Source organism: Anguilla anguilla, chromosome 11 (genome assembly GCF_013347855.1).
Source record: "Anguilla anguilla isolate fAngAng1 chromosome 11, fAngAng1.pri, whole genome shotgun sequence".
Classification (NCBI taxonomy): Eukaryota; Metazoa; Chordata; class Actinopteri; order Anguilliformes; family Anguillidae; genus Anguilla; species Anguilla anguilla.
Genome location: NC_049211.1, coordinates 23,284,715 through 23,307,343, shown reverse-complemented (window position 1 = coordinate 23,307,343; position 22,629 = coordinate 23,284,715). Strand labels below are relative to the sequence as shown.

The following is a 22,629-nucleotide window of genomic DNA, read 5'->3' as shown; positions in this document are numbered from 1 at the left end:
TTTCTAACCGCAGCTCCAGGTTCTCAGAGGCAGAACAGAAAACATGCAAACAGAAAAAAAAGTCTGGCGTCTAATTGTTAGGTAGCAAAGGCATATGCTGCGCTAATGGTGTTGTAGCAGAGCAAATTGTGATCAGGGAAAAAAACATGGCCTCCGTTCCTCAGCATCCTGTTTCAAGGTGTCCTTACTGGGAGACGTTGATCGGGGAAATCCTGCTAGCATTTTAACGAGGCCTCAGCAGCCTTGTTAACGATTGCAGTGGTTAGCGCGGAATACAAGGGGGACATCGCTTCAGCGTGGGGTTTGTTAATAGAGCCTTTATTGAGCAGAGAAAATGCACGATAGACGCTACCCACTCAAAACAAACACGTGTGGGTGTGCCAGCCTACGGTGCTGACTAAAGTCTCACCCAGGCCTCCATGGCAGAGTTAAGGCAGCTATATCACCATCTATGGGGCCACAGGGACGTGATGGGTTCGCAGTTTAGTCTTGTAATAAGAGCAGTTGGGTATGTGTGTGTTTTATTCAGGTAAGTCACAAGACGTAAGAGCGCATGTTGTTTGTTTGTGTCGTTTGTCCTTCCTAAACACAGAGGCAGGCACTCACGTCTCGCCCCAGATAAGTTAAATCAGGTGCGTCATGTCAGAGCCTGCAGGGGTATTTAAACCAGGACAGAAGACCGGTGCATTTAGAGTTACTGTGCTCTGTTTCAGTGATCTTCCCACTGGCTGGCATGACACAATTAACTTATACTTTCGTAAGGTATTTGATGTTGGTGAGTTCCTATACTGTCCTGACTTTGATTCCATGGAAAGATGGTGGGTCCTGATTTAGATGTAGGCTACAGCAAAGTATTTAGCTGTACATTCTCATGTGTAATGTTTTCTAGCATGAATCTTTCCAGTTTTCAACACCACTTCAAACTAGAGAGCGTAGGAAGGGCTATTGGGGGAAGAAGCAACCCCGTTTAGATCTCACATACATAAATAAGGGGGTCACTTCATACCACATAAATGGGCAGGGGAACGCAGCTGGCTGTCATTGCTACCCTACCCTGTGTAAAAGCCTTTACCATTAGTTTGGATTAAACCTTTTACTGTCCACCCCATAAAACTCTTCAATGAGTCATTATTTACACATGGCTCAGAAAGGAATGCACAATGCAAACAGAGGACTTACAATATAAAGTCACCTAGACATGCCAACTTGAATCAGTCACAACTCTTATTCAACAAGGGAAAAAAAGACTTTAATTTTCACTTAGGATTACACATTCATGGAAAATTATGCTACATTAATCCCATTACATCTATAAAATAATAAATCACTAACAAAAAGTGAAAGGCTTTCAGCTTAATGTGTCGTGATCTTATCTGGCTGACATCTTTATTCAAATCATTGTTTCCACTGAAAAAACCAAAACTCTGTGTTGCTTAGCTTCTGTCGCTAACGGCCACCCCCTACGTGCCCAAGGCCTCCAGCCTCTGGTTTCTAATGACTCCACTGAGCATCAAAATGCCTGGAAATAAAACCAGAGGGGAAGAGAAGTCTTCAGAGTCTACCCTTTCCCCACAAATGCAAGGTCACTTGAAGGACACGTGGGCAGAAGTTGTTCTCAAGTGTGCCGTCTGTGCACTGAATTAACATCGCAGCGACTGATGGAGGCAACACTGAGAATTCGAGAGCAGCCCCTAGTTGGATGCTGTCACTGGGGTCTCCCTTACTTCCTGTTGTTGTAATTAAAAAGTAAAAAAGAAAAGAACCGCTGGTGCACTGCTCCATCCAAAGGGAACGGTTTTGGAATCATCCGCATGCTTTACAGAGACTGCAGGTTCCCTGCCTGCCTGCCTGCCTGCCATGGCTTTCCTGGACCCAGCCAGCCACTGATCCACCCAGATTTGCATGGTGATAAGGTTAAGCTCATTTAAATGCCTCTCATCTCTCAGGATGATGTCATACAGCGGTAACTCCAAGCCAACTCGTTTTAAATATTTTAAAAATGTTTTACTGCGTTAAATAAATTATGCATTCAGTATTTCAAACTGCTCTGAATCAGTGCTTATTTTTCACCGCATGTAATTATCCAGCAGCTCATATATCTGCGGCCAATACAGCTAAATATTCAGGAATATACTGCATTTGCTGTTTACAAATATTTGGTCTCTCTCTCACACACACAAACTCGCACGCGCACGCGCACGCACACGCACACGCACACAAAAATTGGAAAATTATATTCATGCTAAAGAATTTTTTTCTTAGAAGACAAGGATATCACTACAATTCCAGCATCAGATAACACCATCTTCTCAACACAACTGTAAAATACAACCTGAATGCAAAAATTATTTGGAAAGCTCAGTACTGTGGGTGCTATAATTCTGATTGTTACACTGTACATTTCAACATGTTACATGTGCAAGGAATTCAATGTTGTGTACACAATATAGCATACTGCAATTCCCAAACAGTCAGTATCCCAGCTTACCGGTGTGTACTGTTAGTTTATCAGGCATTGTCCAATGAACTCTACATGTCCATAAATCATGCATATGCATCAATGAAATAATGAAATGAGGAAGTTATTTCAATGGCAAAAACTCAATATTGCCTAATGAAATGCCTTTAGGCAGCAACAGTAATGATGAAATGGTACTGAAATCCAACAATGCTGTCTGCCTGATCTACTACTGCCCCAGAGTCAGCCATGCCACTCCCCTTCTCATCTCCCTCCACTGGTTACTCATATCGGCTCTTATGGAATTCAAAACCTTGGTATTAGCCTTTAAGGAGCTATAGAGAGCACTGTTACATCTTCAAGAGATCATCAAACCCGAGTCACCCTACACACCAGCCAGGCCTCTCCATCCTGTGGTCTCTTATCTCTGTTCTGTACCCCCGGAGGTGGAATGATCTACACACTGCGGTTTGTAAAGAAGAAACCTCGCCCATCTTCCAATGCAGACTGAAGACCCACCTCTCCTGCACCATGTAATGTTAAGGTACAGCTCCGTAAAGACAGGTTAGCTGTGTAGAGGTATTTTATTTTGTTTACAATACTAATATCTGGTTTGCTCAGCTAATTTTACACTTATTGATTAGAAATGGCACTCTGTGCCTTGGTGATATCAGACTTCTATATTCTTGAGACTAACACTGATGTTCTCCACTTCCGTACATAGCTCTGGATAAGAGTGCCCGCTAAGTCATTATAATGTAATGAGATGAAATGTTTGAAAATCGTGAGAAATACGTGAGAGATGTGTGACAGTGTTAAGAGTAATTTGAAGGAACCCTCAGCTGTAGGGCCTGCAGTGCTGATATGCTGAATTCCAGCTTAACCCAAAATATCAACAAAGCACCTAGCACAAGGAAATGAGCAAATACAGTCCTTGGAATTGTGTGTCCTCCACCCCAACACTCACACATCTAGGTGCTGATCGAAAGCCTTCAAAGTGTGACATGAGAGAGTTTAAGTCCATAATAAAAAATAAGGATGTAATTTGGGGTTGGCCAAGGGAAAGCCATTTCTACTATGAAATGTTTGTCAAAATGCATGTACATTTCATTTTAGAATAAGTAATATATTCATAAGTAAATGTACAAGACCATAAACAATACAAAATAACAACCATACCCTTTTTTTACCTCCGAATTTTGTTCCCTGACACAGGGAAACCGCTGGCAGAATAACTGCTTTCTCACGCTTCTGTTGCAGATGAAAGGTCTTGATGTGCCAGTGAGAGTTCCCTTGTTGCCGTGAGACAGTCTTTAATTAAGAGCAGGCCGGTTGCTCAGTGCTCCCCAGAGGCACAGCAGGCTGATCCAGAGAGGAAAGCAGGGTGTCTCTCACTGTGTCTACTGGTACAGCGATACTGCTAGGCAACGCGGCTGTTTTACACTGTGTCTGAGAGATACTGGTAGGGAATGGGGATGTTTTACACTGTGTCTGAGTAATACTGGTAGGGAATGGGGCTGTTTTACACTGTGTCTGAGTGAGACTGGTAGGGAATGGGGCTGTTTTACACTGTGTCTGAGAGATACTGGTAGGGAATGGGCTGTTTTACACTGTGTCTGAGTGATACTGGTAGGCAATGCGGCTGTTTTACACTGTGTCTGAGTGAGACTGGTAGGCAATGCGGCTGTTTTACACTGTGTCTGAGTGAGACTGGTAGGGAATGGGGATGTTTTACACTGTCAGAGAGATACTGGTAGGGAATGGGGATGTTTTACACTGTGTCTGAGAGATACTGGTAGGGAATGGGCTGTTTTACACTGTGTCTGAGAGAGACTGGTAGGGAATGGGGATGTTTTGCACTGTGTCTGAGTGAGATTGGTAGGGAATGGGGATGTTTTACACTGTGTCTGAGTGAGACTGGTAGGGAATGGGGATGTTTTGCACTGTGTCTGAGTGATACTGGTAGGGAATGGGGATGTTTTACACTGTGTCTGAGTGAGACTGGTAGGGAATGCGGCTGTTTTATACTGTGTCTGAGTGAGACTGGTAGGGAATGGGAATGTTTTACACTGTGTCTGAGTGAGACTGGTAGGGAATGGGGATGTTTTACACTGTGTCTGAGTGAGACTGGTAGGGAATGGGCTGTTTTACACTGTGTCTGAGTGATACTGGTAGGGAATGGGGATGTTTTACACTGTGTCTGAGAGAGACTGGTAGGGAATGGGGATGTTTTACACTGTGTCTGAGAGAGACTGGTAGGGAATGGGGATGTTTTACACTGTGTCTGAGAGAGACTGGTAGGGAATGGGGATGTTTTGCACTGTGTCTGAGTGAGATTGGTAGGGAATGGGGATGTTTTACACTGTGTCTGAGTGAGACTGGTAGGGAATGGGGATGTTTTACACTGTGTCTGAGAGAGACTGGTAGGGAATGGGGATGTTTTGCACTGTGTCTGAGTGAGACTGGTAGGGAATGGGCTGTTTTACACTGTGTCTGAGTGATACTGGAAGGGGGTGGGAGTCTCAAGATGCTTTGTAGACTGGAGTGAGGATAGTGGGGGGGGGGGGGGGGTCAGAGTGACAGTAGAGATCGGAAAGGGAAAACGGAGAGGGTGTAATGAGGCTGTAATGGTGTAAAAAAAGTCACTGTATCTCACCATAAGCAGCACATCCCTTACAGATAATGGGCTCCCGTTCCACACAAAGTCACTGCACTCGGGTTCCTGAGCACACGCACAGTCACGCCACACTGCACTGAATCAGCCCCTTTTCAGCTGCTCCCATTTACAGCACAGTAATACACAACCGCGCCTCACAAAGGCTTCTCCACTGGCTGCGCAGTGCAAAGGAGATGATGCTGTATTTCAACAGCAAGGCCTGGGCTGCGTTGCAGACCCTAGAAATGGGTCAGCACACAGCAGCTGTGAGCGGTGATGCAAGCACTGTTCAGGGGGACAGGGCCGGCACAAATGCATACGTTTATCTGGCCATCCATTGAATTGGAAAAAATATCCATTGGCAAACACTGCATCAGTTTAGCTCCAGGGTAATATGCACTGTAACATATAGAACTTAACCCCATTAATGTCAACATATCACGAGTAGCAAGTAGATAAAAACTCAATAAGTTAAAAAAGTAAAATATTGAGATGTTCTTACATTTAAATTTGGTCATATTTTCTCTGTGGTGTCTAAAAAACATAGTGATTCAGTTTATGTACAACTTTAAATGAGCCCTTTGCAACAGCAATGCAAAACAGCAGCCCTAAAACAATGAATTCCACTGATCAATTATTTGGTAAGAACACATAAGAACCTTAAAATCACATATTATAAAGCAGTACGTAAAATAAAATACACTAGCATTACCTAAATGCAAATTAAGGTGTCCAAGCGAATCCGTCAGTTAAGTGGTCACCGCAAACCTAGAACTTGCAAAAAACAATTTGTTCCCCCCAGAGGGCATTCTATTCATTAGAGCTGTGAAATGGTTTCATTTTGTAGCACGGTTATTCTACCCAAAATCTGGGCCTTGGCCCAAATTTCAGTCTTCCTATTTCTATTCATCAGAGATCTGTGATCAAAGAAGCCCTTAATGGGCAAGTGAAAATAACCAGCACTTTTCCATTTAACATCTAATTGGAATGCATTTCACATCGATTAAAAAAGTCTTTAAAGTACCAGGCAATGAGCACCAGTGAAAGTGCTAACAAGCGCACATTAAGTCAAGAAGAAGGCTGGCGTATGTACGACCACATTCTTTACTCACAGATCTGTCCTTTTTGTATTTTTTGTGAACCCAGGAAGCCATGCATCGTACCCTGCATAGATTCTGTTAGCGGAGAGTATTTTTAACTCACTGCGTAAATAAGTGGGCTCCCAGCAGGCCATGATACAAATTTCCGGAAAGGACCGCAGGCCCATGTTAAGTTCAGACTCTCCAGGACTCCAGAATTCACTGTCACAGGGTTCATACAGACAGGAAAATGCACAGCTGCCGTCGGGCGAACAGATAACACAACACAACACAACACAACATAACAAAATGACGAGAACAGGCCGTTCAGCCCAACAATGCTTGCAATTTTCCTGACTAAATTAGTGCTCTTATTACCTACAGACTAGATAGTATTTAACACCGTATCAAGCCTAGACTTGAAAATCCCCATAGAGATGTCTCAGGGCGAAACAGCTGGAGCCACCAGAACAGCCACAGAACACAGAGTGTTAAACAGTGTGCAGTGTCAGAGCTAGTGAGAGGAAAGGCACCCACACAATCTTTATAAATGAAGACTAGGGCAAAGACAGGCACAAAGAAGAAGAAGCCTGAAGCTCCACCTCACTCCCTCCATACCATTCACTATGCATGTATGGCACAATGATGGATATAAACTGGCCAGAATACGTATGCATTCAGTTTATAACGCGATGAGCATGGTTTACGCAGACATGCTATTTTAGCGGTTATATTTAGACTGGCAGGGCTGCACGTCTCCGGTATGCACTCTCGGGTGCACATCATGACAAGAGCCAGAGTAACAGCTGACGTCACCTAGCCGGGGCGGAATTCGCTGCCGCGCGGATCAAAGAGCTGCATAAACACAAACGGATCTCCCCTGATGGAGCTACTGAATGAGATCAAACTCCCCTAGCGCCATCTTTAAGGGCTGTCCTTCATACAGACAGATCTGTGTTTGTTTTACCTCTGCGTCCGGTGTGAACCATCCATTAGGATTTGCAGTGCCAGCTCTATGGTCCATCTGGCTGAGCAGGCGTGTTACTGAATGCCAGCATCCACAGCACAATTCTCAGCATTACCCATTCACCATTCCAGCCAGCTCAAGGCACAATCGTGTTACATGGATACTCAAATGTGCATACACAAGTACTTATGCGGACGGGACCCTAATTGGATCTCACTCTCACTCTCTCACTCTCTCACTCTCTCACGCTCTCACACACACACACGCATTCCTCACTCACAAGTACTTGTCATGTCCGAGTATCCGTGTAACACACACACACACTTTCACAAACATTGAGGTGTACGTTTGGGTAAATGTACACAACTACAATCACAAAAAGGCCTATTTGGAAAAGCGCATGCTCACACAATGAGCACCTTTATAGAGTATAATGGGTGTAAAAATCGACAGCACTCATAAACACTATGCACATAAGCATTCCAGCTATTGTCTTCTTCAGTGTGCTGGACTGTGTCAAAGAGCCTTTGCTAAGAGAGCAGACAGATTATATTTTCAGAATTAAAGCTGGAGCCAGTCACCACGCAGAATCCAGTGATGGCGTCACAAAATGGATAAAAAAGAGCTACAATTCGGTGGAAGAAAAAACGAAACAATATTGACATTTCTTTTCAAATAAAACAAATGCGAAATATCTACTTAAAAGACTGATTTCACAAATCTAGCTCATAGTATACAAATTCAATTAATATTTTAACATAAAAAGTAACTACTAAACCAAAAAAAAAAAGTTAGATTTTACTTTCACAAAGGCAACACCAAAGACAGCTCTATCAATCTGGCTACTACAGCTAGACATCACAATCATGACACCCACATACAAATAAGAAATACTCACATAAGGAATACATAAATCATTGGCGATACATAGTAGATCTTCCCTTAATTCTACTATATACCCGTTCCATTACACAGATCAGCTGGAGATGTGATCTCAAATCAAAGGGCGGTACACAGACACACACAGAGGGGACAGTGAGCACTTCCAGATAATCAGCCTCAGAATGGATCAATGTTGATCTGGGATGATTCCGGAGACATGGAAGTACAAAGGGGTGGTTGATATATGAAGAGGAGCAGACATGCTTACAGAGGTAACAATTACCATTTTGTTACCTGCCACCTCATTGGTACATTTTGTTCTAGGAAAGGGCTATTAAGCTGGTGCCTGAACGACACTATATTGTTGTTGACCTGCCTTGCTTTTACCCAGTATGTTTCATGTTGGAAAGAAGACTATCTTCACTCTGTTAATAAATTGTTTTTGGTGAATAAAGAGGCAAAATAAACCCACACCGTAATTTTAAATAAGCCGCTGCTGATTGAAGTAAATATATAAAAGAAGATAAGAACACCACACACTTAAGCTCCATGAATTTATTACCAACGTTTCGACTTCAAGTCTTCATCAGGGCATCTTGAAGATGAAGACTTGAAGTTGAAACAGTAATAAAATTGTGGAGCTTAAGCTTGCGGTGTTCTGTTCTTCTTTTAATAAATTGTTACTGATCTAAACTTTGGAACTACAAGTTCCAAAACTACAAGGACACAATTCATACATTTATGTACCACAGAGGTTTCCTATACCCTATATGGGCCAAGGTTCCCACATACACTGTTCCCATCTCCAGCAGCAGAACACTAAAACACGGGCTGGTGCATCTGCCATCTGACCCACACCACGATGCGACCTCCACCGCGCTGTACTGAACGTCTGTCCTTTGAGGACGATCGATCACCATGCCAGGCAAGCGGAGAAGGGGCCTTTAGATCCTGGTTCAAACTCCACACGGGCCATCTGTGCACTCAGTCAGGCACATACCGTACAGAGGGGACCAGGTGAGCTCTGTCGACCTGCTAAGGAGGAGGAGGAGAAGGAGGCGAGGCCGCTCGGGTGGAAAATCACGTGTCCGAGGAGCAGGCTGCCGTCTACAGCCTGTGTTTGCATTTACCACACGACTCCTTCTGCTGGTGGATCTGTGGTTGGGAGAAGGTCACCTCTTCACTGGCTCTTTCACAGATGGCTCTGCAACCATTGCTGCGGCTTAGGCTGAGATTCAAGCAATTTCTCTAGACATCGCCATATAAATAAATGCAAGTTCTTGTTTTTTTTTTTTCTTCACAGTTTGGTGAGTTAATCTTGGGAATTAAACAGGCCATAGAACCAAACTAATCATTCCCCCATATACAACTCAAGAGAGCATGCGTTTTCAACACCTTTTCACCTCGGAGTCAAAACAAAAATACAACAGTCAAGCTTACTATTGTTTTGACTAAACATGAATCAACCACAGGGCAGCAGAGCAAAGGTTGCTGTAAAATCCATGATGGAATTTGAAAAAGTAAAACATGAGCAACCTCCACAGTTGCAAGTAGCAGACATTTACCGGTGTAAATCCTGCAACCTTACCAGGATATTAAACTTGTGATTAATATCAAGGATGACCGGAGCAAATTCATATAGTTCACGAATGCAAACACAGAGGGTCACTGTAAAGCTGATGTCAAGAGCCAACATTGGAATGAATGTTCTAATGAAATACCAATGACCTCTGGTTTTACTTCATTAACTGAAACTAAGCTTTGCCGCTACAAAATATATACATTTTAAAAATATATTTACGTAAGTAACAGTTCTCAAATTGTTTGCACTTGTATTCTGATCACTTTCACAGTTCTGAACCTTTCAGCCCTGTGCGTTCTTATCTGTGAGGTTCTACTCCACACTCCATTAGCATGATCGCTAACTGCGGCATGCACCCAATGCAGACAGGAAGGGGTCCCATGGGGCACATGACCCTGCAGACTTCCCATGATCTGCAGTCCTGCCCTGAGACAGGCCACAGAGGAAACCCTGGGTCTGGATCTTGACAGTGAGCAGCAGCAGGGCAGTGATTAACCACTGTTGACAAGGACACAAACAAACCATGGTAGGTCAGCATGTTGCACGGTCCAGGGAGGGGAACCTTGTTTATCACTGCGTAAAAAAGTGTGGTTGGCTTCCATGAATGAGTGCAGCCATACTTTTTATCCAATGCAGCCTCTAAGCCAAAAGCAGAAATGGTCATTCTTCCATGTGCCATATTTGCTCATCAACCTTAAAGGAATGTATCGGTTCCCAAAGCAATTATATGTCCAGTACCTGAACTCAAATATTTCTAAAAAAGGGAAATGCACTCATATACTATTCAATTTCAGAAGATGTAATGCAGAAACGTATCAAAAACATATTCCTACATTAACATATGGTCATGCAAGTGTAAGTAACATACATCCACTCACATTAATATCTGAATATTCTCTAAAGATTAGGCTACATATTCAAATAATCAATTCCTCCCTTTGTCTTCCCCAAAGTATATGAAAGCATCACGAGGCCTGCTCACACTATCTGTCAGGAAAATTAACTATATCAACTAATAATCTATTATTTATTTTCTACTCTCTGTCATGAATACTGATGAGAAATAATGTAAGTGAACTTTCATCTTTATGTTGTTCATTAAGAAGCATTCAAGTACTCATCCAAGAAATCAATAAGTAATCTTCTGGTAAACCATTAAATTAATTAAATATACAGGAACACCTTTTCCTGTGTCCCTCAAGATCATTCTGTTACCAAAACACAAGTGCCTGCTTCACAGCAAAATAAAGGCATTTATCCTAACACTGCTTATTCCATCTTTCCCAAAACAAATCTCAATATTAGGGGGAAATTGCAGTAACTACACTAGATAGCGGTACAAACCAGTCCAGCCACACAACCACGGTTAATATAGTGACAATTCAAAATCTAGTCCCTGGGCATGATTCATGTTGAAATGTTCATTTTGACATTTATTTGTTTAAAAAGCACCAAAGCTTCACCCCTAATGATCTAAATCAGGCTAGTTGGACATAGAAGATGTACAATGTCTGAATATTCAGTTTTTTTTAATAACCATTCACCATTTTTGCAAAAAAATAAAATAAAATAAATTATTATTTAATTTGCCTGTTTTATGTGATGCATGCAACAGAGAGAAAACCAAAATAAGGAAGATGCATATGAAACATGCTGAAGCACTTATCACATTATCATTATTATTATTATTATTATTATTATTATTATAACTGAAACCTGAGGATCAGAGACCTGTTTCAAACGCAGGGATGGCCATGTGACTCGATGGAGAATGAGACAGGGAGACCGTGAGAGAGAACAGAGCCATTATTGGGTATCAGGAGGTCCCGCTACAGTAAATCACTGGCTGAGCTGGGAGAGGGAATTTACAGCCAGGACAGTAAGTCAGTGCGCAGAGTCCCACCACGACCGAGATTAAAGGACATCGATACACGCAAGGGGAGCTGAGCAGCACATTCGTCACAGTTATAGGACAGCCACGGTGCAATGAGCATCTAAGACCGAGAAACGAATGTGATTAAATTAGTGTACACAGACCCCATTTATTACAAAGGCTGCGGATTTGTTCAGACCTTGCTTTAGATTAGATTCCAATGATACCTTTCTCATTGTGCAGATCATGGCTAAATCCATAATAGCAGTAATACAGCACTTGGACTGAAACTACCAGTTTCCTGTTTCATAAGAACCACCAACAATGCTTTTTAACTGCAACAGTTTCTGGACTTCAGTGTGCACAGTAACATGTAATCAAACTGTAAAGAGAGTAAACACACAGTAAACACACACACACACACACACGCACACGCATGCGCGCACACATACACACGCATACATAGAGGCTCACACACAGGATTCTCCTTTGTGTGGAACTGTACTCAAAGAATAACATTATTTATTCATTACCACTGAGCAGCACAGGAAATCCAGTCAATGGAGCCACCATTACCACCACCCTCACTTGCAATAAGGACCCAGTCAACAGCTCGGGTGTTAAGAGGACCACAGAATTAGCTCTTCGCTGAGGCACCTTACAGCGCTTGGGGCATGAGAAGCCACTGCTGCCCACTCTGCTGAGGAGCAGAAGGGCTGTTGAACCTTCTCCCACACAGCGATGATCCGAGTCGCTCCGCTGCTGAAACATCACCATCAACACTGAGCGCTAAAGAGCCACCCTTCCACTGGGCACCAGGAACAATAACACACAGGCTAGCAGAGCAGAGAACAGCTCCACTCCATAGATCCATCTGACATGGGGATGGGTCAAGAGAACCAAAAAAGTAACAGTGCAACTCTGGAGAGAATTCCAGCCGATTCACTCTGCCAAAATGCAATCCCCAGAGTGGTTTAATTTTTCTTGGAACAATTACTGTGTGCCCTTTATATTTTCAGCTTTTCAGCCAGAAACAGATAGTTATGGGAACTGACTGCACCTAACTGGGAGTTCCAGTGGAGATTTAAAGATATAAGAGTTTTGCAGCTGCATTGCTTCCAGAAAAAGATTTTAACCGATTTGAGGTTTTCTGTAATTCTGCAAACCCAGAAGACCGAGCAGGATTCCTTCTTCCACTGGGTGAATAGGATTTGACTCTTTTTTTTTTATTTTTACATGAAGCAGCCAAAACCAGTCGCTCTTTCCCTTGATAGATGTTCGCTGAGGCAGCGAATATGAAACATTATGGGCATATTTTTACTTCCTGGCCGGGGCCTCGCGATATCAATCACGAGCAGTGTAGTGAGTGCATGCATCAGCGTGCCGCCATTAAACCTCACTGGCGGGCAGCCCCATCTGTCAGCCCATCGATTTCGGATGAGTCGAGTGCCCCCCCCGCCCCACCCCCGGCTCATCTCCCACTAAATTGTTAACGCGTATTATAGTGCAACAATTCAGTAAAATAAGGTTAGACAACACTGTGTTTAACTGGACTCCAACCCACCCTCAACCTCGCACACACACACACACACACACACACATACACTCACACACACACTCGCTGTCTCACCCACTCTCATCTTCATCATCTTTAGTAATATCCTCCAGCTGCCCCTCAGGCCAGAGATATAACTTTTTCTTAAATATGCAGCATCAGCACCTCTCCAGAACACTTCACCATAACTTCTCTCGCTGTCGTTACATGGAATTCGACTGCTGACTCCCACAGTACTATGATTTACTTGTGCAGAGAACAGTATGTCAAGGGCAGCCTGCATGGGTTTTGCTGGACAAACCCTGACACCCACTAAGCAGATTTAAACAGTCGTTAATGGCACCTGAAGACCACTGCAGCAGTAGCTTCGGTGTAATGGAGAAGCACAAAGGCCGAAACACTACAGGATAACTGCACTAGATGAGTTGTACTGACATTATGATACTGGCCCGGTAGCCAGACATACATAACATCAGCATAGATATGTACCTACAGGGTCTGGTAATGCTCTTATTTTGCTCTCAATGAAACCCACTGCAAATGGGTTTCTGGTATTTGCAGTGGAGCCTAATCAATTGAGCCAGACGGCATGTCAAAACAATGTTTTATCAACAAACAAAAAAAGTAATTTGGTCCACAGTGCACACCATCATTTTAGTGTTTCTCGTGCATCAAGTTCATCACAAAATCTTAGTTCAAGATGATCTTGGCAAAATAGTAGATTGGTAAATGGACTGCATTTATATAGCGCTTTTATCCAAAGCGCTTTACAATTGATGCCTCTCATTCACCCATTCACACACACATTTACACACCAACGGTGAAAGGCTGCCATGCAAGGTACCAATCAGCTCGTTGGGAGCAATTAGGGGTTAGGTGTCTTGCTCAGAGACACTTCGACACGCCCAGGGTGGGGGATCGAACCGGCAACCCTCCGACTGCCAGACAACCGCTCTTACCTCCTGAGCTATATCGCCCCTATATTGGGATTGTATTACAATGAGTATAAGGAAGTTCACTGACATTTCATTTTATAAAAAAATATTTTATAACCGTTTGTTCGGATCAACCTTCTCCTTTTGCAGTCAGAGGACAGAAACATCACAGCAGTTTTTAAGTTCAAAAGAACACGGACCAGTTATCCTGCAAGGCACTGTATGAACTGTATGAACTTCTGCCTCGTTTGCCTCTACCTTCATAATGCAAATACATGGCCTATTGTCAATGCTTTACAGCAGACCGGATAACTACACCATTGACTGTTTCATGACAATATCCCTCCTACTTACGTGACAAAACAAATGGGAGACCAAGTCCTTACAAATACCATAACAAACATAATTGTTAGTTATCAATGGCCAAAACAAGAGAAGTAGAGGACAATTCCTTTCATTCTTTGTCAGCTCTGAAGCTCAGCCTGACAGGGCCTCTAGTGAAGATGGTATCTCTTTGCATGGTGGTATTGTGCATAGCCTATGAAACTATGCGAGTAAGACTGGCTTTGATATCCGTAGATCAGTGCACCCTGTCATGTGTACTACTCAATTATTAATGTTGCTTCTGCTTTAATCACTGTCAAACAAAGAACCGTTACGCATCTCAGCTACTTCATCCCTGGAATAAAATACACAATATTAAAGTATTAGATTCAGCTCAAAATAAACCCCATAGATGTTGTCAGAGAAAACACTCCCTGAAACCCTTCAGTTCATAAAACATTTGCACAGCAAAGCTACGCACACAATTTCCTTGTGAACACTTCGATGGGATGAACAACCAGCTTCTTCTTCCAAACAGCAGCACAGAAACAAGCCATTACAGTCCGTGTGATTAATGCTACAAACGGTGGACATTGGAAGGCGGCTCCCAAGAGACCTCCAACTTTGGACTCCTTAATGCGTCTTCATTTCTCCTTGGGCTTAAAAACAGCAGCTGACACATATTAAATTTAGTCTTCTGAGCACACCTCAGATAAAGACTAAAGTCAAAATGTGTCAGCAGTTTTTTCCGTGCAAGATGAAGTACACACACACACACACACACACACACTAAGAAATCCAAAGTTACAGGCCTTTTCTAGCTGGTGGGAGCTACTGTCCACCATTGTACCCTGAAATGATGTCACTGAGAGTGTGACATAAAGTCAGGTATCTTTCATCACGTTTGCTAATTTTAGAAAGCTTTATTGAATTTAGTTTTAAATTATTTTTTATTAAACTATAATATATCAGTTATGGGAACGAGAGGCAAGTGGACCATTATAAAAGTGCTGCCAAAGTTGTTTTTGATAGTAGTATCAAATAAACCAAGCATTATGTTTATAATCGTCACCATGGAAACACGTCCATAACATACTCAAGGGAATGTCCGTTAGCCCTGCAGCAAAGTGAATTACCATCAGTTTCATCCAGCAGTGTTTGAGTTCTTGAAAACATGACTGACCCAGGACAGCCAGCTTTCCTAAGAATGTTATTTTCCTGAAGTTCCCCCTATTCTATTCTACTGACTATGTTATACCACATAAGACAACGAAATGTAAACCAAATTAAGTGTGCTTTCGCAGTTTGCACTGTGTACTTGTACATTGTTAATGACTTTAGGGAAGTGTGATTAACTTTCAGTGTGTACACAGCGCTCTGTAACACAAACATTTACTCTTACTTACTTTGGTAACCACGATATGTGATTATGTCACTTGTCTGGTTGTGTGTGTATGTTTGTGTGGGGGGTGGAATGGTATGTACAAGCGGGAGTAATGGCCATATGTCAACTACGCATTTCACCTGAACTGCAGAATAATAATTATTGTCTCAAGTGTTTTGTAGAACATATAAGAACCAGGCAGCCCTCACACAATAAAAGCGTTTCACGGCTGAGCCTGGTATTTCACAGTGAGGATACATTGTGTTTCTTGTAGCTCTGATGCCATACTTTATTTTCATCTGCTATTTCCAGACTATAGACCAGTGTATGGATGCTTTCCCAGTCATCTGTACACATTCCAGTGTCTATTAGCTTACAAACAAAAGACTGTCCGGTGCTTCTTTCTCCAAGCTGGTGGTTCAATAATATTTACTGCAGCAATAGCCTACTCTCTATCACCTTGCAGCCACAAAATACAAATTTGGACCCAAGGAGACAAATTTGGCACAATATAATACACAAAATAATACAATTTACATCATAACGATTGCCAGATGTAGATAATCCTTTATGAAAGGTATAATGTCATCATCCAAATAATAGCTCTGAAACTACAAAAAACTGAACCTGGAATAATGGACAATATTTGGATTAGTTCTTTTGGTAAAAGTACCCCACCATTTTGACCCCTCTTTCCTGTAACACTCTAGTGGATATAGTCTGATTAAAAAATAATTTTTTAAATCAAGCGAAAGCAGACATTAGGACAGGGCTCACCTCATTTAATATCCTCTGTTCACTGTCCGCAGGACAAATACACTGGGAACATTTGTTAATGCTTCAGCATGAGTTAATACCGTAAATCACGGGCTTACGAGACGATCAGCTACCGTGTGAGGCGTAAGAGTACTCAAATGTAGCAGGAATAAAATATTTGAATTATTATTCAGTGAAGAATGAATGCATTAACATGCATTTCACAATAAAACTGCTTATTTGATCAGCTTAAACTTACATAAAAATATTTCAGTTCCACAAACTGCTTACTTGACAAATGACAGTTTATCTACACCGCACTGTATGCATGCACATCATTTCCATGCAAAGGGGAATAAATCATCAGTATTTTTTATCTGTGTTTCCCCTCTCTGATGCTGGTGAGCTGCAGCGTCTGCTGTTTTTTGTTTTCACCTTAAAATCAGCAACCAGTTCAGACCCCAGAAACAAGAGGTGAGTTTACTGTGCTGATTTAATTGATAAGTGCCGATTAACAATAACAAAACAACAGACTCCGAGGCTCACCTACATCAGGGCTGAGAACCGCAGTTTCTAAATGTTCACCATATTGACGGGCATACAACCTTCACCATGATATAGCCTTACTTGCAAGAAAAACAAGAAAACAGATGAAGAGTCCCTTATTCCAACAGCAGAAATGGTCCATACACTTCTAGGAAAATGAAAAGAATAACAGTGACTTCACCACCATCACATTATTTTTAATACTCACTAATCAAAAAATAAACTTTGTCACCATAGTGATTGTTATATGGTCTGCATGGAAACCATTTCTGTTGTCAAGACAACATCCTGCTATAACTCATAGTTGAATTTCAGAGTGAGCCAATAGTCTTTCCATAAACAAACCTGGACTACATATATTCAAACGTTATTGCACACAATCTCATATTTTAGACTTCTGGCAGAACAGAAAGCTTTCATACAGCTTAAAAAACCAATAAATATCCAACACAGGACATCATATTTTAATAGGATAATAAGCAGGTAGGCTAAATAGTTTGATATAATTTAATACATTACTTTCAATATTAATTTGTCTTGCAGCTGCCCTTATCCACGGAAACCTCATTTCTTTCGGATTACAGCACTGATATTTTCACGGGCTTTGGGGGATATGGAGCATGACCAGCAAACACTTAAATAAATGTGTTCATAGTTTGATAAACAAATTATTGCTTTCAGTGGAAATCTGTGGAGACTCAGAAAGATGGCATGGCTGTGGCTAAGCCACCTAAATACATGCACAGTGTAATTGCTTTACCCCAGCGCTGCGGAGGTGGGGACAGATGGAGCAGGGGGTTGGGAGGGAAGGAGGTTACATCAAAAGGAAAAGCGACTATAAACCATTCCAGAGGCAAACTGCTAAGCCCACGCAGAACATACAGTAACAAGATGAGTTCAAGATGAGTTCATGGCTGTATGAGTGATCAGTGTGTGTGTGTGTGTGTGTGCGTGTGTGAGTATGAACCTGTGTGTGCATGGGGAGGCTCCCTAACACATCCGAAATAAATAAATAAATAAATAAAATCCCTATCCCTCATTAAATGAAAAGTAAGTGTTCAATAAATAGAATTTATTTCAAAACTTCAAATCTCTCTTTTTCTCTAACTCTCACATCAAAACCTGACGCCTCAATGTAGAGCTTAGCTTGTGGAAGAAAATCTTTCCAAACAAATCAATTAACTATGCTCAAAGAATTCCTGGATTAACCCGTCTGGAAATCTTCTTCCAAAACGTAAGAGGCTTTTGATCAACACGTAGGCCATAATCTCTGGTCTGCATGGTTAGTGTGAAACACTGTAGGTATGCACCTACACGCGTTTCAATATTTTAAAAGGAAGACATGAAGGAACTCATTAATCACACTTCCTGGGACTCAAGACAATTAATCATCGTGGTAAATAGATCAGCAATCAGTTATCTTGAGTTTAAAACAGGAGCTAGGCTATATGAATGTATCTGGAGACTCATGTCTCAGGGTTTTTGAAATGAACAAAGACATTAAGTCAGTACTTTCAAACAACAAGCATCATTCACAAAGGAACATGATGTCACAGTCAGCTTTGCACTATTAGGAAAACTATGTTCACATGAGGAGGTTTACCTTTCAAAAAGTTTTAAAAAATCACATATTACATCATCCTCAGAAGAACAGCAGACAATCGAGGAAAACAGATGCTCAGATCTCAGCACAGCCAACCCCGTTGGATGGCAACAGAATTCATCCATTTACTGTAGGTTAACTTCTCTCTCTTTCTCTCTCTCTCACTCTCTCTGATCTCAAATGCAGGGATGTACGATGATGTCATGGTTGTATCGGCCAATAATATCTTAAAAGAAAGTCATAGGTTCTGACAATAAACTAGAATTATGGCAGATATTATGACAGAACATTTGGAATGGCGTTTGTGTTTATGCCATCACATAAAACATGGCGATATTGGCATCGGCCCATGTGGGCAGATTAATATTGGTTATTTATTTCAGGTGCCGAATTTATATATTGTATACTCCTCCTGGAAAGGCAAGTCACATTTCCTGAAAGTAGTATACTGCAATCTAAGAGGTCCTACCAGGTTTTGGCTGGTGCTATGTTACAGGTCAAAGAGCTGGCTTAAATCACCACCTCCAGTTGGAGCCCCACCTACACAAGATTCATCAGAAGTAGTATCTGACCATGGTTTCATTACCAAAGCACAACTGAGCAAAGTATAAACCTGGTCAGACTCTTAATACCAGCAAATCCCTTTCTGAAACATAGTCTCAACCATTAGTATAATTTAGTTGTGCATTTTATTCAACACAACCCAATGGCTTAGGAGTTTTGGGTGTCATTTTTTCTACATGGAGGAATTTGCCCTTTGTTCCAGTGTAGTCAGTTTCAGCTGCCATAGCAACAGAAGTGGCTGTTCTACTTCCATTCTGAGATAATGATCCCAATAAAACAAAACAGGCCAGTATTCAACATCGAAAATTAAATATCTGGCTGCATAATTTACATTACACACTAAAAGGCAGCACAGCATGCATAATTATTTAAAAATTCTAAGTCTGAATTGGATGCAACAGCAGATTATATGACTTTCCTCACTCCCAGTTTTCTCCCTGGTTCTGTTGTAGGTTCTGGGCTCTAATTCCTGAGAGATTTATTCTTGTTGCCTGCAAAAAGGGGGCACCGCGGTACTCATCAAGGGCACTTTCATTTTCTTTTGTTCCCGAAGGTACCTTTCATGGATACATGGTTTCTCTGTGCCAGTTTGTTGTTTTACTGCTCCTCTGGCCGTAATTCACAGCCTGGACTTGGAGTACCGGTCTCGAGTACTCTGGAGGGAAAACACGGAATGCGCTGATCCCTCCAAGACCCTGTAGTGCAGGCCCTCACGGGACAGCCAAGCACATTTTCACCCCTGCGCACATGCACAGATAATGGCCGACAGGGACGTATGCCGGGAGCAGAGCGAGTATCTCACAGTGCTACTCGAATGCGCTGGCATCCCTTCCTTTCTGTGCGCCATGACACTTTAAGCGTGAGGGCACCTTTGTGTTTATCTGTTTCTCTGTTGGCTTCAGAATGGGCTGCCATGAATAGCAGCGTTACGAGCTGTCCGCGGACAGCCAAGCCTCCCGTCCACTGTAAAATAGGAAAGATATCGCTCCTGTCTGGGCCTGTAGCCCATTCAGCTCAAGCCACAGCAGTGCTTTTATATGAGAGACTTCAGCATGAGGGTATCAGTACAGTGGCACTTCTCACAAACCGATGCTGGTGGGACCAAGAGCAGAAGGATTAAAGAGTTGGGATGCTGGCCCAGACCTAGGTCAAATAGATAGTACATGTTTATTTCAAATCTTTGGATGCTGGCAATCCTGTTCACCCCTGATAATTTTGGTGTGAATTCATGTTTCTTTTAAAATTTGTGTTAATATGCATCGCTTCTACTGGTGTGGTAATAAATATGCTAAAGTATCTCAATGAATTATCTGCGCTGGCCACATGTGCTCTATCTCCAGATCAGTTCGCTCACTCTCCAGAGACTTAACAAATGGGCAGGCTTATCTGCTCTGTGAATTGATGGGCCCGTATTCACTACTTTACAACTGTCACTGGACATGTTTGGGGGTCTGGCACCGTGAAGAGAAGGCCAGATCTCCTGGACTCTCGTTCTTTTAGGCCTGGCCCCATGTCACTCGCACAGGCCACACAGAGAACACACAGCCTGTGAGATTACCAGGGAATGCTTTCATCTTGTGCTGAAATTTACACACAGACTCCTCCTGTTAGTTCTCAACATGTTATTTAGAAAGTGTGGCCATTTAAGAGAAGGATTTTATGAGATTATCTTTTTCAAAGTGTTTTTGCTTCTGACAGATTGTCGTTTTGTGACCCTCAAGACTTATATTGCATCGGACACTAAACAATTTAAAATACTGAGTAGAAAATAGAAAAAAATGACATTTGACCTATTTTGTAAGCAATGCATGTGCAGAAGATTTACTTGCAGAAATACATATTATAACAGCCAGGTACAAGTTGCCAGCATAAGGAGTGAAGTGGACCAGATTCCCAGGGTTAGGACATCCATTTTCGCCTTGAGAAGTCTGGAACACATTCCTTCATATGCCACCAACATAGCCACAGTTTCTGCTAACACAAGCTTATGTCTATGGGAAAATAACCATGGAGTATGTTACCATTTCACTTTGATTCTGTGAAAAAGGCTCACACTGTCAGGAAAACACCAACCAAGCTGTGAAATCTGAGACCAGTCAATATGACAGAATGAAAACGGCCAGACTATGACTGCAGAAAGCAGGCTGGCTACCAGACCAGTATTGACATAGGCAGGAATAAGGATGAATAGGGCCACACAACTGCTGGAGGGGATTGGTTAGTATGGTTTATAACTGCTGGTCAATAGAGTTGGTAATTGCTTTTTTTAAAAACAGGCTTTGTGCCAAGAGAACAAGAAGCAGGAACCATTTATACATTATCAAATATTCATAAGAAATTATAATAGATGTAACTCACTAGAGCAAACTACGTTGGCACAGATAATTATGTCAAACACGTACAAGACATACAAATGTGGATTTTGCTTTTTGGTCAGGCAAAGCACTGATTTTTAACTAAAATCTGGCTTTTGTAACCAGAGGGAAAGGTATGCCACAGTTATAAAATGTGTGGACAGATTTGACAGTATATTGAAATCACCGCATGAGACTTACGTTCCCAGGACTTCCTTGAAGTCATAGTTCTCTTTAATGTCCGACGTTTTCTTTTTCCAGCCATTTCCATCTTCACCCAAAGGCATCTTCCTGTACTCTGGTCCCGGTGGGAATCTGAGCAGACAAACAGGAGACAGGACACTGAGAGAGAGGCTGTGCAGGGAAAACACTCTCCCATCTTTTCTGTTCTGAACGATCTCAAAACTCCATTCGTATCAGTTACAGAAAGAGAAACGTCTATCCCTGGCGACAGCGATTCTCTCTCAATGCCATCACTGTTACAGTAAACCAATATAAACCATAGAAAATCTGATTTCTATTGATTGATGTGAAAGGAAGGCGCACACATTTCCCAAAGCCCCAACATACAGAGATGGTCCTATTTTAAAAGTTAAATCCCCCAGACAACAGAGCCTTGTGCTCAGACAGTGAGGCATCATAGCTTACTGTAAATGTGATGGATGGCCAAGATTTGCCATTATGCATCATATTTTCTGTCAAATTAATTTAGGTTAATACAGTTAATTATTAATTAATAAGGTTAGTATTAATTAATGGTTGTTTTTTTTGCACCGTGTTACAATCTCACAGAGATTCTGACAGATGCATTATTATTGATTTTATTGATTGACTGATTGATTGAACTGACTGACAGGTCGGCCTATTGGTTGACTGGTGGAGTATCTGGATATTTGATTACACATCTGAATAACAGACTGGTTGAAATGAACTGTCTGTACAAGGAAACCCCACAGGGCAAAACAGAACTGGCCGTCAGCCAGGAAAGCAGGGTTTAACAGGACAGGGAGCCATCTCCTCATGCAGCAGTGACTTCTCTGGTCTGGTTAGTTTGCCTGCACCAGCTGTGCATGGACCGCACTTCCCAGCATGCCTTCCAGAACTGCTGCTT

The 22,629-nt window shown here is 42.0% G+C and overlaps 1 protein-coding gene across 3 annotated transcripts in view; it reads right to left on the bottom strand.

The window, feature by feature from the left end:
- LOC118207859 (calcium/calmodulin-dependent protein kinase type 1-like) overlaps positions 1–22,629 on the bottom strand; it is a 70,812-nt gene that overhangs the window by 24,228 nt on the left and 23,955 nt on the right. For all 3 annotated transcript variants that reach the window (XM_035381992.1, XM_035381990.1, XM_035381991.1), the window contains exon 2: positions 21,720–21,833. In XM_035381992.1, coding sequence (XP_035237883.1) covers positions 21,720–21,805 — 86 coding nt within the window. In that variant the 5' untranslated portion in view covers positions 21,806–21,833. The remainder of the gene's footprint in view (positions 1–21,719; positions 21,834–22,629) is intronic.